Genomic DNA, 16,432 nt, shown 5'->3' on the forward strand with positions numbered 1-16,432 from the left:
TGGCCAGGAACCAGAAGGGGTCTGTATGTCTATCCTTTTGTGACACTTCACCCCATTATGGCTGGGAGAGAGAGCCTGTGCCTTGCCACTCCAGCTGCTTCAAGCCTACTTAACCCCATAAAGAGGAGTTCTTCTCAGTCAGTTTTAAAAAAACCTTTTCAAACTTACAGAAACTTTGCAAGAGTAAGAATACTAACGGGCTTCCCTGGTGGCGCAGTGGTTGAGAGTCCGCCTGCCGATGCAGGGGACACAGGTTTGCGCCCCGGTCCGGGAAGATCCCACATGCCGCGGAGCGGCTGGGCCCGTGAGCCATGGCCGCTGAGCCTGCGCATCCGGAGCCTGTGCTCCGCAACGGGAGAGGCCACAACAGGGAGAGGCCCGCGTACCGCAAAAAAAAAAAAAAAAAAAAAAGAATACTAAGACAACAGCTCCATACCACCCACTGCTCACATTGTACCCCATCTGCTCTATCATTCTCACACGCATAGTATTTTATTTTCTGAACCATTAGAGAGAAAGTTGCTTACATCATAGCACTTTGCCCCCAAATCCTTCCATTTGTACTTTCTAAGGAGAGGGATATTCTCTTACATAACCACAGTACAGTTGTAACTTCAGTAAATTCAATATTGATACAATACTTTTATCTCATCTGCCATTGTATTCCAGTTTTTTTAAACTGACCCAGTAATGTCCTTTATAGAATTTCTTTTTCTCTTTGGTTCAGGACCCAGTCTAGGATTAGGTATCATTTCTAGTTGTTATGTCTTTTTAGTCTCCTTCAATGTGGATCATTTTCACAGCTTTTTATGACATCAACATTTTTGAACAATGCAGCCTCTACCTCTTTAAAAAAAAAAAAAGAACCTTTCTCATTTTGGATTTGTCTGATGTTTCCTCATAATCAGATCCAGGTTCTGCATTCTTAGCGTGAATACCTCATAAGTATTCAGGGTATCACATTTGAAGATTCACGTCCACCTGCCTCTCGAGTGATAGCAATGTTGATCATCCAGTAAAGGTAGTGTTCAGTTTCTCCCCCGTGTTGTTACTGTATTTTCCATTCCAACACCTAATTAATCTGTGGGGAGGCCCCAAAAGACCACGTATATATCCCACTTATAAAACTTTCTTCCTGATTCTTGCCTGAGTCTCTATGGTGACGGTGGATGCAGTGTTTTTCTCTAAGAGGCTTCCTTCTTCCTCTTTATTGATCTACTTATTATTTGTATGGCATGTTAGTCTGGGTTCTTCAGAGAAATAGACCAGTAGGATATCTATATCTATATATCTGCATCTTTATCTATAAATAAGAGACTTATTGTAAAGAATTGCCTCACAATTATGAAGCAGAGGAGTTCCAAGCAGTGACAGCTGGAAACCCAGGAAGGTTGATGATATACAGTAATTCCCCCTTATCTGTGGTTTCACTTTCTGTGCTTTCAGTTACCTGCAATTATAAAACATTAAATGAAAAATTCCAGAAATAAACAATTCATAAGTTTTAAATTGTTCACCGGTCTGAGTAGTGTGGTAAAAACTTGTGCTGTCTCACTCCTCCCCGCCTTTGACGTGAATCAGCCTTTTGTTCAGTGTATCCTGCCCCGCTAGTCACTTGGTAGCCAGCTCAGTTATCAGATTGACTGTCACGGTATCACAGAGGTTGTGTTCAAGTAACCCTTGTTTTACTTAATAAAGGCCCCAAAGCACAAAGAGTAGTGATGCTGGCAATTTGGGTATGCCAGAGAGAAGCCTTTAAGTGCTTCCTTTAAGTGAAAAGATGAAAGTTCTCAACTAATTAAGGAAAGAAAAATATTGTATGCTGGGGATGACGAGATCTACGGTAAGAATGAATCTATTTGTGAAATTGTGAAGAAGGAAAAAGAAATTTGTGCTAGTTTTGCTGTTGCATCTCAGACTGCGAAAGTTAACAGCCACAGTGCATGATAAATCCTTAGTTAAGGTGGGAAAGGCATTAAATTTGTATAATAAGGTATTTTGAGAAAGAGAGACCACATTCACATAACTTTTATTAGTATATTTTTATAATCATTCTATTATTAATTATTGTTAATCTCTTCCTGTGCCTAATTTATAAATTAAACCTTATCATAGGTATGTATGTATAGGAAAATTTCCCATGGTTTCTGCCCCCATTGGGGGTCTTGAAACGTATTCTTTACTAATAAGGGGGACACTCCTCTACTTCTAGTTTGAGTCTGAAGGCCTGAGAATCGGGAAAGATGACGGTGTAAATTTCATTACAAGTCCAAGTCCAGACACCGAAGACTGATATCTCAGCTCGAAGACAGTCAGGCAGAGAGAGTGACTCTTCTGTTCAAGCCTTCAACAGATTGGATGAAGCACATCCACTTTGGGGAGGGCCGTCTGCTTTACTCAGTTTACCGATTAAAGTTAATCTTGTCCACAAACACCTTCACGGATGCAACTACAATAATGTTTAATCAAATATCTGGGTACCTCGTGATCCAGTCAAATTGACACATGCAATTATCCATTGGATATGGACTCTTGGACTCCTATTTTTAATGGTTTATAATCCACTGCTATCCTTAATTATGTTGGTGATCAAATTGTCCTGTATTTGGCCAGCTGTCTGCTGTGTCATTATGACACGTTCACAGGATCTGATATCTGTGGCCTGGCACTCCTGTGGGGCAATTGCATCGTCTGCCTGTGTGCCCTGCAAGCTCCCTCCAAGTAAATTTTTGTGTGTTATATATAGCTTTTCCATAGACTATCTCTTGAACTCTTTCAAAATTAGGGAGAACCTGCCTAGACATATTTGAATGATGTGTTAACGGGCAGGTAGAAACTTAATATTCTTTGTAGTCATTAGTACTTAACTCCGTTTCCATTTGCACTAACAGGAGTCATCCAGTGGGTTATTGCTCTGTGGTGTATACTTTACTGGCTGGAATATTAACTTCTGAGCTGCCCATGGGTGCCCTCTGCTGGCACTGCAGTGCATACACACTTTTCTGGGATTTCTCCTCTGCCCACTTTCTCTTTTGGTTGATTGGTCTCTCCAATTATCACACAATTATGGATCATGCAGTGCAAACAGTTTTGGAACCTGCTTTGTTTACTGATACCAAGGATATCTTTCCCTGTAAATATATACATTTCTACGTCATCATGTTCACGTTTGCATAGTTTTCTATTACGTGAATGTTCTATTTAGCATTTAAATAATCCACTTTTAGGAAGCATTTGTATTCTTTATTTTTTCCATTTTATATAGCACTAAAGTAGACATTCCTTGTATACAGACCATTCATATGTGACTTATTAAGTTGAACTTGATAAGTGGATAGGAATTTGACAGGTAAAAATATAGGGAAAAGAGACTAGTCTGAGAAAATTGCCTAGGCCAAGTTTAGGATGTATTCAAGCAATAGGAAAATCAGGTTTGGCTGAAACGTGGAGGGGTAATAGTGTGAGATGGTTGTAAAGTAGATATTGTAGGATTCTTTCTATTGAACTGATAGACTCCAACTCCAACCGTAAGTGAAGCAGAATCGAAATTTCTCTGTTTAATAACTGGGAACCCCAGGGCAGCTGGATCTAGGGACTCAGATGCTCTTGCTCTGTCCCTTTGCTGTCACCGATTCTCCCTCTGTCCCTTCCCAGTTTCTGCACTGGTTCTCTTGCCTGTTGGCATGGGGGCAGAAAGAGCTCTCAGCTCCCCCAGCTGGACATATGGGAAGAGTCACTTTCTCCCATTACTCATTGAGTAAACATCAGGGAAGGCCTGTAGTTGGTGCTTTTGGGGGTCAGATATCTACCCTTAGACTAGTCCCTGTGAGCACGGGGGTGGGCTATCTGCATGGGCCAGATCTGAAGCGCTAGCCCACACCTGTGCCCAGGGGCAGAGGCAGGAACCACGGAAGACTCTCCCCCGGGAACCCTGTGGAGAAGGTGAAGCGGGATTCTTCAAGGAAAAGAGGGTGCTAAAGAGACAAGCAGGAGACGTCTGCCACACTGTGGGGCGCTGGTCCGTACTGGAATGCTTCAGGTAGGTCCGCAGTCGGTGCGGTCAGTGACGAACGAAAAGAGGGAAAGGATGAAAAAGGCATATTATGTGTACACGTTGGATGAAGAGCTCTTGGTGGTGCTTCAGTATAGAGGTGGAAAACGTGGAGGTGATTCCTCTTGCCTGGACTGTGGCAGTAGACTCTGAGTCCCCCCTCTTTTTTTTTTTTAATAATTAATTAATTAATTTTTGGCTGCATTGGGTCTCCGTTGCTGCGCACGGGCTTCTCATTGTGGTGGCCTCTCCTGCCGTGGAGCACAGGCTCTAGGCGCACGAGCTCCAGCAGTTGTGGCACATGGGCCCAGCTGCTCCACGGCATGTGGGATCCTCCCGGTGAGTCCCCCCTCTTTTAGCCTCTTTCTGTCTACAGTGCATCCTATACACTGTTTCCAGAGTCATCTTTATAAAACATTTTATCCTGTTTCCCCCTGGCTCAAACACCTTCTGTGGCTTTTTTTGCACATTATATTAAGTATAAAAATTTGTCACTCAAGGTCTTTAATGGTCTATCCCTAAGCTACACTTCCATTTTTTATATCTTACGGCTCCCTTCTACTTAGTTTGTGAATCTTGAGCCTACTGAATTTTTTTGCCATTCCATTAACATATCCCATGCTTTTCCCACCCCTGGTTCTCTGTTCTTATTTTCCTCACGTGCTAGAATGTATTGACTGCGACCTGACTGGAGAACTACAGCTGGTTCAAAGAGACAGATTTTACATAACGGTCCTAAGATTATACCTAAGCAAGTAGAGTAAAAATTTGAGACATCATTTAAATTCTGAATGCTCATGTTTATAAATAAGGCATGCAGTGTCTGCATAAGCTTATTTCCTTTCTTCACTCCACGTGGATTAGAGCGAGGACAGCAGTCCAGAATGCAGCCCCTGCCCTGGAAGGAAGGCTGTCCGGGTCCAGAGGGACTGGCAGGTGGACACATCACATCCTGTGTGCTGCTGGCGGAAGGGAGAGCTGGAGAAGGCAGGGCTTCCGAGAAGAGATGGCGTTTCTGCCTGAGTCTTGAAAGACGAATGAGCTTAGCAGGCAGAAAAAAGGCAGCATTTCAGGCAGAGGGTGTAGCATGGGGGTCCACACCAAAGATCAAGGACATGGGAATTTTGAGGGTTCTGAGGAGCTTGGAGGTGGCTGCGGCTTGCTCTGTTACCTGTGTCGGTGCTAATATCTTTTATCTTAGTTCCGGCTGCTGTAATAAGTTACCACAGAATTGGGAGGCTTATAACAACAGACATTTGTTTCTCACAGTTCTGGAGGCTGGGAAGTTCAAGGTTGGTTGATTTGATCCTGGTGAGAACCCTTTTCCTGTTGGCAGATGGCTCTCGTCTTGCGTCCTCGTGTGGTGGAGAGAGAGCTCGAGTTAGCTCTCCTTATTTTTTTGGGAAGACACTAATCCCATCAGGGGCCCAATCCTCTTGGCCTCATCTAAACCTAATCATCTCCTAATACCATCATATTGGGTGTTAGGGATTCAACATATGCATTGTGAAGAGACACAATCAGCCTGTAACACTTTCTAACACTTGTGGCTCAAGGAGGAAGCATGAGAATGGAGAAATGTTTTTTTTCCACCAGTGATTTGGTGACCACGTGTAGAGTGTTGAAAGGGTCAGGGGCCCCATTAACCACATCTAGTCCAAGAACGTAACTGTGATGCCTGCCCTATCTCGGTAAGAGATACTATGGATTTCAAAAAACCAGCCAACTCATTTTTTCCAATAATAAGAAACCATTTATTCTATTTCTAAATATAGAATAAACAGCATTTATAGTTGCCCAAAATTTGGTATCTCTTAGGAGAAAAACACAGGTTGATTTTTTGTTGTTGTTACAACTAAACTTTTTAAAAACTTAGACAGACTTGCCAAAAATAGAGTACAACATGAGACTAACAGAAAAAAAAATAGAAGATAACTCTTAAGATGAATATAGACTGTCTTGGTGCATATATATTTTATACACTAGCCACAGGTTGTTTTTTTTTTCATGCTTAAAATATTTTGTTTCATATTTGCTTCCAATCCAGGGACAGTATATTGAGTTCCCGTTTTATCAGGTGGATTTGAAAAGGTAGAACACGGCCTTTTTTTGGTTATGCAGTAACAGACCATCTCCCGCCTACGGGAGGGGTTGCTTTTATTTTCACCTCTTTAATATGAGCTGAGCCACGTGGGTGAAAGCAGCAGGAACCGTAAATGCTGTCACTCTGGCAAAGGCCAGGGTGAGCTCAGAAAGGGTCTGTGAAGAGGCTGGGAAGTGGATCTGGTGACTAAGAAGTTTTGTTTTATAAGCCAACCAGGACGGTTGCTGTGCAGGTCGTGTTCGCACCCAGGCTATTGCCACCCCTGCAGGCCTGACCTTGGTTAACAAGGAAGGGGCACGGGGACCTGGGCGCTTCACCTGCAGGGCTTTTCTTCTCTTGAAACGGAAACACCATCTTTGCAGAAAAGGGAAGGGAAGGGAAGGAAAAGAAAGGAAAGGAAGACAAGTCAGACTGACATTTTTGTTACACTAAAGCCAGACGTTGCTTTAGATAAAGTCATCTTGGAAATGGAGCTTTATTTCTCTACCAAGCCACACACAGAAAGCCGGTCGCTTAACCAGGAAGCTTGGCTCTCAGGACTCCACTCTAATCCAGGGTGGAAAAAAAGTAGCCCCCAGATGGCATTTGTGGGAGATTACCGGCTGGTAATCCTTCCTTGTCCTAGAAGATTAAGTCTGCCCTGGTGTAGTTGTGGTCAGCTGAGTGAGTGATTTAAAAAAATAATAAATTGTGGTTTCTTGTCAATCTGCCAGTGTCTGACATTTGCTTGAACTGTTTGTACATCGGGGCCATGTTGCGGCACCAGGTCCTCCTTTGTTTACTGAAGAAAGCTCCAGCAAGCTTGGTTTCCTGTCCAGGTTGTTGGCTGTTGGCTGAAATGAACTAGGCTCTAGTAGTGACTAGAGCCTTTCCTCAGGTTGCTGGGGAGAAGTCACTTATTAAACAGCCCTCTTATCCCAAGGGCGTGACGGCTGCACCTGGGCCAGGAAGCCAAGCTCTCAGAAACCTGGGCTTGATTTTTTTCGCGCGGTTGCCCAGTGCAGTGATCCAAGGGAATACGGGCAGAGCAGCGCTCAACCGAGGAATAGCAGGCGGTGATAGAACTATGCATTCTGCATTCATCTGGAATGGACAGTAGAGAGATGGATTTTTATGAGGACTACCAGTCCCCGTTTGATTTTAACACAGGAGTGAACAGAAACTATCTCTACTTGTATCCTAGTGAAAATACATCCCCACCAGGATCACCTACTCTTCAGAAGTTTGGTAACTACTAGTTTTCTAAAGTTAAGTTTGCTGTAATGAAACCTGTACACAACTTGGGATTTGCCGGGCCTTAAAATTCTTAGTGTAAAAAGGTACCGGGATATTGCTCTGTTGCCACTGGTTCGTAAAGCTGCTACAGATTCCAAGCAGAGAGCTAGATGGCTCATTAAATATTTAGAATATATGTTATATATTTAAATATATATAAATAAATGGGGACTTAGATTTTATTTTATTTATTTTTAAATCTTGTATTGGAGTGTAGTTGAGTTACAGTGTTGTGTTAGTTTCAGGTGTACCGCAGAGTGATTCAGTTATACATATACATATATCTATTCTTTTGCGGATTCTTTTCCCATACAGGATATTACAGAATATTGAGTAGATTTTAAAGGTAGAACTATTTGTATGGGCATTAGAGGTCTTCTGATCACTTAGAGTTCATTGAGCTGATAAATAACAAAAATGGGGGAATCCGAACGCTTCTGGTCACCTATGTAATTTATGAAGATCCCCCCTCCCCCCAATTTTGTCTTTGCGAAAATGAGGCTTAAGCATCTGAAACACTTACTAAATTCAAGGTTCTGCTAAGGGAGGGCCTGGATTTTGTTCTGGAATACTGTGAGCAACATGCAGAGATATCCAGGTGAGAGATTTTAAGAGAAAAACTCAAAGCTGCTAGACCTTTGGAAGCAGTCATTGCTTCCCATGTGCTGCTCTAAGATTGCCCTGCAGGCCCGGAGCCACCATCAAGGAAGAGCTTAGTTTATCGGTACCGGCAGCGCAAAGCTGGAAGCAGCCTCAGCCACGTCCAAGCCAGTCCCCTCACTTTACAGCTAACACTTGGAGACGGTTTAAGCGACCTCTGTGACTTGCCAGAGAAGTAAGCAGATTTTCCTAGAAGTTAATGTTTCCCTTACTAACGAAGAGTAGGTCACATTTCTCTCTTCTTAAGCTTCAAAAGTGGGTAAATTAGGAAAAAGATGGTAAAGGCCACAACACGAAACCTAGTTGTAAGTATTTTAGGGAGCACGCTAAAGCAGCATGCCTCTCACCATTGGTCACAATCCGTGGCCACCTGTGGGGGTGTAGTTTGGATTTCCAGGAAAGGAAAGTTGTTGACAGTAACAGGGTAGAGCTGATCTCCAGAAGTTGGGGACTGGCAGGCAGCAGCTGGGTGCCTGCCCCCAAAGGACGACCTCCTCCATCCTCACCTCTCAGTCCTATGTGTAGGAAATGCTTCAAGAGCAACACACAGTAGGAAGTTAGAGCTCAATGACAGAGTGAAGCCTAAGTGACATTGGCCATGGGAGCTGGGACCGTAGTGACCTGACCTCAGGTAGATCTTGGTGATCAGTGTGCAAGGCTTCGAGATTCCCAGGAGGATTCTGCCACTCGTTTGAGGTATCTCTCAGTCTTTTTATGTCTCTGTTCCACCTCCTTTTACTTTTCCCAGCTGTAGTATTTGCTGCCTTTGGATGTTTTCTGTTAAAACAGAAGCAGTGGGTAGGGTTGAGTGTGTCTCTAGGAGAATTTTGAACAATTACCTCCCCAGTTCCTACTAGCAATCTGTAAGAGTCTGGGCTCATGGGATTAGACACAGAATGATTAAAAAAGAAAAAAAAAAGCAGTGAACAACAAAAACTGAAAACAAACTCGTGCACCCACCAGTGCTCATGAGATTTATTAGTTTGTGATAATTAAAAAAAAAAAAGGAACAGCGGAGAGAGCAGTAAAACAAACAGAAACCCCCATAAGCAGTCACCTAGTAAGAACATGGTGATTCTAAAATAAGCAAATCAAAGTGGGGATCTCCAGTCTCTGTGCCCAGGACTACTCGGGGCGCAAGAAGCTTGCAAATCTGTTTGAACATCAAATGTGAGGCGTAGATGGAATGAGTACTGTCTTCTGTATGTGTGCAGGCTTTGTATTTCTAGATAGGAGTGCTTAGGATGGATTCCTACATTATAAATCCATTTAAAAGCTCACGTGGCTATTGACCACTACGCATTTTCCTAATCAGCAGACAAGTAGTACAAAAAAAGGACTGATGTTAAAAGGAATCATAGGGCTTCCCTGGTGGCGCAGTGGTTGAGAGTCCGCCTGCCGATGCAGGGGACACGGGTTCGTGCCCCAGTCCGGGAAGATCCCACGTGCCGCGGAATGGCTGGGCCCGTGAGCCATGGCCGCTGGGCCTGCGCGTCCGGAGCCTGTGCTCCGCATTGGGAGAGGCCACAACAGTGAGAGGCCCGCGTACCGCAAAAAAAAAGGAATCATACTCAGAAAGGCTGGGGACACTGATCTGAAAAGCATATTCTTTGATATTTATCCAAAATGCCATCATGGGGCAAATGAGAAGGTAACAAGATTTAATCTGTGGGTAGAATGTTCCTCAGAAGCAATCTGAGTGAAGGACAGGATGAGGGCCAGTGCCTGGAACAAAAAGAGGTCTTTTATCAGGGACTTTAAAACTCTCTTGGTACAGCCAGCCCACGTTCAGAAGTGCCATATACTTCTTGATCCACAACTCTCATAGATACAAATGTCAATAGCTGAAGCAGAATCCTGTGAAACAGAACTTATCCTTACTATGTGTGATGTACTCTGATATCTTATATTATTCCATTTCTTCTTTTAAAAATGCTCGTTTGGTACTGCTAAATGGATTTCACAGTGCATAGTTTGAAAAGCACCGATTTCAGATTCTGGAATACAAAGCTCCATTAGGGGTGTCAGTCTTTTGTTCACTGCTTTTCCCCCAGCACCTGGAACAGTGCTTGACAGCTGTGGTTCAACAAGTATTGTTGGTTGAATGAATGAGTGAATGAATGAAATGAAACTGGCAAAGAGTAAATCACACTGCAGTTCATTTTACAGATGTGAACATGGAGGCCAAGAGAGGTGTTAAGTCCCCGAATCACAAAGTTTAGCCTAAGTCGGGACTCATACTCACCCTCAGTTCTTAAACCAGTGTGTTTTTTTTTTTCCTTTGGTTTGTTTGTTTTTTGATCACAGGAAATCTCTACCTGTCTGGTAACGGATATCATACAACAGGTTAATCATTTAAGGACTAACCTTTCCTTTGGTCAGGGGTCTTAAGTGGGGTAGTTTGTTGATTCCTCATGTGCCGCTTGGACCTGAACTTCCCATGTTGCCATGCGGTCAGCAGAGTGGCCTCACAGCTGGTTTCCTTGGCTGCATTTTTCTCTTCCATCCTGTGAACATCTACAAGGAAAACTTCCCAAATGTTATTTATGTAGACTCACTCTTTCTCTTAAGGATTTTCTAACGTACAGAAAGATGCAGCCCTAGTTTATAAAAAAAACCCCTTTGGTTATTTCTAGTGGTTTCAGGAAATAGGAGCCATTTAAAACTCTGACATTTTAGTTTCGTGCTGTCGTATTTGAAACTCTAACAACACGGGAAAAACTCAAACTGAAATGTCCTTTTCATTCTCTTTTATACCTCTTCTTGATTTCTACTCTGTGCCATTCTCTTTTCTTTTTAGGGAAGGAGTCATCACTTCTTGAAAGTTTTTCAGGATTGTCAAGGTCTTAAATAGCAAATATATGGTTTACAAAATAAAAATCTGAGAATTGAAGAGATGTGGAACCTTCTTATTCCTACAGAGGAGATTTGAGGATGGAGTGACTTCCCCGTTGGGGATCCCCAAATTCCTCCATGGCTGACCTTTCACCCCCTTTCATGGAGTGCCCCAGTTTTGCCAGTTTTACACTTGATTGGGGCCGTGGGGACAGATGGCTCTGAAATAATTGGCTAAAGATTTTTTTTCCTCTCTCTCTCTCTTTTTTTTTGTTTTTTTAAGATGAAAGTGATTCAAGGGTCAGTTTAAGAATATCTGGAGAGAGGTTAGCTGGTTTTATCAATATGATTCTGGATACAAATTTTAAAGATTCTTGGTATGGTGAAAACTGCATGCTGTGGGATTGGTTCTAACTCTTGGAACTCCAGCAAGTGTGTTGGGAAATAAAACCTTGAGATAAATTCTTTCCTCATTAACCAAGAATGTGTTCTTCATTATGTTTCTTACACACTTGTGTTAATTAGGACTTTAAAATTGTTTCTATATTAACCATAATTATTCATCTTTACAATATATTGCAGATCCAAAAAAAAAAAATCTGGAGAGGCACATGAAACATTTGAAAATACGAATATGTTCTCCCTTTGCTGTCTTTTCTTCCTCCTCCACTCTTCCTGGGAAGTGGAGTTCGGGGAGGGTGACCTTTTTTCTTGGGCAGGAAGTTGACTGCTGTGTCGGGCCCTGTTTTCAGAGTTGAGTCCCAGGAGCACGGTGGCCCGTCTGGCCAGAGAGCTCTCTTCCCCCTTTTGCATCGGTGCTGTCTGCCTCCCCTCCCCGGCTTGCAGGAATTTCCTCTTTGATGACCCTGTCACTGCCCAGTTCATCTCCTGGGTTCCTGGGTCACCTCCCTGGGTGGAGTGACTCGAGTTTCCTCAGCTTTCTTGTTGCTTGCTGTCTCCATGACAATTACTCCACTCATTTTTCTCTCCTAAGGTTTTACTGTTCTCACCATGAGCAAATACGGGAAAATCACAGCCTTAAGGAGTATCAAGGTTTCACAACCCATGCTCCTGAATCTCTTTCTTCTGAAAATAATCAATGTCAAATAGCAGGTATCAGAGGCTCCCTTGCCCGAAGTCAGTGGGGCACTTTTGCCCCCCTGTGGGCATTTGGCCACATCTGGAGGAGATTTCAAGACGATTTAGTTGCTACCACTGGGTGCAGGAGGGGATGCTGCAGATACTGAGTGGGTGGATGCCTGGGATGCCCCATGGGATGCTGCATAGGATACCCCCTGCCAAGAACTGTCCTGCTCTAAATGTCCACCATGTCACAGTTGGGAAGCCTCGTCTTAAGTGGATCCTTTGCTTTTAGGGTCTCTTAAGGATAACCACTTTGGTGTGAGGACCTCCAAGTATTCCTCCCCCTCTTCTGGATTTTGTTACATCCGGAAACAAAGAATAAGGCACAGAAAGTTGGAGCCCCAAGCACAGACTTCTAAGGGGAAAAATTTTTATCTTGTGACCTTTGTGGATATGACCACTAAAGATACTTTGAACTATATGTTTTATATATATATATATATATATATTTTTTTTTTTGTTATCTCTAGGTTAAAAAAAGGGGCTGCATATTTCTTCCTGGATATGCTTAAAGAAAACAACCCCAGAGACTGAAGTTTCTTATTCCTCCTCTTGTCTTAAAGCCATCGTTGCCTCTTTGAAGACTGTGTAAGAGAGGTGTATACAGTTTTACTTTCCAGAGAAGCTTCTAGGCCTTGATTATCCTCTTACAAATTCTCCCTTGGGTAGACAGTGTTAACATTCAGACTTCAATAGCCGATACCTTACACTTCTCTTGTGGCACCTTCTTCCCTCCTAACTGAATGTTCTTGGAGGTGGCTGATGTTACATCCTTCCTGCTCTGAGACCATTAGCGCCCCACCTATTCAACCACGGAGTGTTTGCTGTGTACACACCTTCTGTGTAACATGAAGGTAGGTGCCCTGCTCCAAATGGTAACAATCTGTTAGATTATGTATGACACAGAGTTGTATTGCTTCAGAAAAGTGTCATTTTACGTCTGTTTTAAATAGGTTACGTCTGTTTTTAGGTGAAAGCAGTGAAGTGAGAATGAAATACATAAAATAAAAAGAGGGGCAAGGTAGACCAGGATGGGAGACGGGGTTCCTATCTCTCCCTCTGACTCCACGGGATGCCTTCCTACAATTCATTTATTCAGAGAGTATTGCTGAGTATCTCCTGTGTGCCAGACACTCTGTGCCAGATACTGTGCAGGGCCGAAGCTACGTGTTCGGAGCGCAGTGCTAAGGTCAAATACTGCCCAGCCGGCTGTGTTCTAAGTACAGTAGGGAATACATGGAGGGGTATTAGGCCCAGAGCAGCCCGGGTCACCAGGTCTGGAGAATTTCCTCCAAGAGCAGGAGACTTTTCCTACTGGTTTATTGAAATGAATGGGACTTGGAAATAAGGAGAGGGTTTCAGGAAGAGAAAATAACATGTGCAAAGACAGAAAGGAGAGCATGATGTGGAAAGAGAGGGTGGAGGTGGTTGTACGACATCGTGAATGTAATTAATGCCGCTGACCTTCATGCTTAAAAATGGTTAAGATGGCAAATGGTATGTTATATATTTTACCATAATAAAAAAATCAGATGGGAAAAATAAGTAGGGGAGGCAGCTTATCTTAACTCACTTTTTAATAAGTTCCTTAAAAAAAATAAACCCGTCAAATAACATGTTTGCAGAGGAACTGCAGTTTGGAAGATGCAGTGAGCGCACGGGGGTGGGTGTGGGCGTGAGGACAGTAGCAGGAGATGGGATAGGTGGGCTCCAGATTGTCAAGAGCAGTGAGCTTTACTAGCAGGTGGGCAGCCATACAAGGACGTATGGCAGGCAAGGAGTGCCGTGGTCAGAGTCATGTTTTAGAAAGATCCCTCTGTTGGCAGGGCAGTGAATGGATTGGAGGGGACAGAGACCATCAAGGAGCTTTGGGGGCAAGAATCTAAGCAAAACATGGGAAGAGCCTTGACTAAGGCAGGGGTAGTGGGATTGGTGGTGGAGGGTGAAGTGGACTCCTTGGGAGAGGGAGATGGAGGCACATCTCAGAGAGGTAGGAAAAAACGCAGGGAGGACAGTGGGAGGTATCAGGACCGGAGACTTCAGAGTGAGGTTCAGTCTGCGCTACCTAGAGATGTCACATGAGATCGTGACGGAGGACTGTCCTTAGCTGAAGGGGCGGAGGAGGGGCAGATGCTGAGGGAGGGGTTGGAGAGTGATGGGAAGTGAGGAAGTGAGCCTTGTGAATCAAGCGTCGTGGAGGAGGGGAGAGGAAATCGCCAGGACGACTTGTAGGACCCAGGAAGGTGAAACAGCAAATCCTTATCGAACACTGAGTATCTGCCCACCCTTGATTTCGTGGTCCTTTAAAATATTCTTATAAAAAGAGAGCTAGGTGGAATTATTGCCTTTTTATTTATTTATTTATTTTTTTGCGGTACTCGGGCCTCTCACTGTTGTGGTCTCTCCCGTTGCGGAGCACAGGCTCCGGACGCGCAGGCTCAGCGGCCATGGCTCCTGGGCCCGGCCACTCTGCGACATGTGGGATCTTCCCGGACCAGGGCACGAACCCGCGTCCACCTGCATCGGCAGGCGTACTCCCAACCACTGCGCCACCAAGGAAGCCCCTGCCTTTTTATTTTTTAAACAGGTAACGGGGTTTGGGGCTCAGTTTCCTGGGGCTCAGTTCCCTGGGACTACCATAACAAAGTGCCCCAGACCGAGCGGCTTAAAACAACAGAAATTTATTATTTTTACGGTTTTGGAGGCTGGAAGTCCAAAATCAGGGTGTCAGCGGGGCCATGCTCTCTCTGACACCTGCAGGGACATCCTTCCTTGCCTCTTCCTAGCTCCCCGCTGGTAACCCCTGGCTCGCCTTGGCTGGCAGCTGCATCTCTCCAGTCTCTGCCCTCCACCATCACACAGCGTGCTCCCTGTGTCTCTGTGCGCTCTGGGTCTTTTACATGATGTTCTCTCCGGGTCCCAGTGTTCAGACTCCCTTTTACTTATAAGGACATCAGCCACTGGATCAGAGCCCACCTAAATCCAGTATGATATCATCTTGGTTACATCTGCAACAACCCGGTTTCCAAATAAAGACACATTTATGGGTCCTGGGAGTTGGAAGTAGAAGGTATCTTTTTTGGGGGGTGGGGGAGACGCAAGTCAACCCACAACACCATCTAGTTTTAAAAATCTCTGCCCTGTGTTTCCTGTCTTTACGCAGTGAAGTGTTTGGATTTAAATGATCCAAAATTCTTTTCAGATCTAAAAGTGTATGAAAATGGTTAAAATTTTTGTAGTTGATAATCATAGAAAGTCTTGAAGGGAAATAGTTGGCCTTGATTGGAAAAAAAAAAAAAGGTGAAAGACGAAGAACTGAAGGGAAGAGAGAACTGTTTAGGGTTCCACTATAGGGGCTGCACCCACCACACCTGAGCAGGGAGGTACCCACCAAACTCTCAACTGTGGCTTAGTTTTAGTTGTAGGTTCTAAATATGTATCAAAAAAGCTTTACTTCCTTCCCTGGTTGAAATTTTTGGGACTATGTAGCAAATGGATGGCTATGCATGGGGTGGGAGGAGAGTGGAGAAAAGAGAAACTTAGTTGGAACAAATCTTTAGCAAATAAGTCAGTTCAAGTGAAATATTTATGAACGTTTGCTTTATTTTGGGCGCTGAGTCCTGAGGTGAAAAGATAAGGGTGTGACTTCAGGACCTTGTTTTCTGGAACTGGAGACTGTTCAAGACTGAAGTCTTTTCCCCATTATTCCTCGTTCTTCCCCACCGTTCTCACTCCTCAGACATGTTTCCACTGAAGCAAAACACTAAGAACTTCATTTTCCTCAAAGCACTAACAAATTCTCTGACGTCCAAAGTATCATGTTTCATCACATCAAAGGCACCACAGATTTTACGAATTTTACGATGTACCATTTTACGTTTCATTAAGGGAAAAAATTGCTGCAAGTTAAAGTAAAAAACAATGTTTTCACTTAAAATTAGCTTATTTTAAGTGAAAACAAACTTTATTTTAAGTAAAATTGTCACTTAAAATTTTATGCTTATTTTTTCAGATTTATTCAGACATATACATTGATCATAACACTCCTCTGCATACTTTTTTTTTTTTTTGCGGTACGCGGGCCTCTCACTGTTGTGACCTCTCCCGTTGCGGAGCACAGGCTCCGGACGCGCAGGCTCAGCGGCCATGGCTCACGGGCCTGGCCGCTCCGTGGCATGTGGGATCTTCCCGGACCGGGGCCCGAACCCGTGTCCCCTGCATCGGCAGGTGGACTCTCAACCACTGCGCCACCAGGGAAGCCCCCGTGCATCCTTTTTAAAGTCAGCTCAGTTCAAGTTTTCCTGAAACATCTTCACGTGCATCGCCTGACTTATCTGAATTCCCTTTCAGTTAGAAATACTCCA

At 43.8% G+C, this 16,432-nt stretch overlaps 1 protein-coding gene across 2 annotated transcripts in view; it reads left to right on the top strand.

Moving 5' to 3' along the window:
• TPD52 (tumor protein D52) overlaps positions 1-16,432 on the top strand; it is a 116,382-nt gene that overhangs the window by 64,854 nt on the left and 35,096 nt on the right. The window contains exon 1 of one of the 2 annotated variants that reach the window (XM_024731437.1): positions 7,208-7,382. The exons of the other annotated variant lie outside the window; for it this stretch is intronic. Coding sequence (XP_024587205.1) covers positions 7,244-7,382 — 139 coding nt within the window. The 5' untranslated portion in view covers positions 7,208-7,243. Of the gene's footprint in view, positions 1-7,207; positions 7,383-16,432 lie in introns of those variants that run through there. 2 annotated transcript variants of the gene reach the window in all.

Source organism: Neophocaena asiaeorientalis, unplaced genomic scaffold (genome assembly GCF_003031525.2).
Source record: "Neophocaena asiaeorientalis asiaeorientalis breed wild unplaced genomic scaffold, Neophocaena_asiaeorientalis_V1.1 scaffold371, whole genome shotgun sequence".
NCBI classification, from domain to species: Eukaryota; Metazoa; Chordata; class Mammalia; order Artiodactyla; family Phocoenidae; genus Neophocaena; species Neophocaena asiaeorientalis.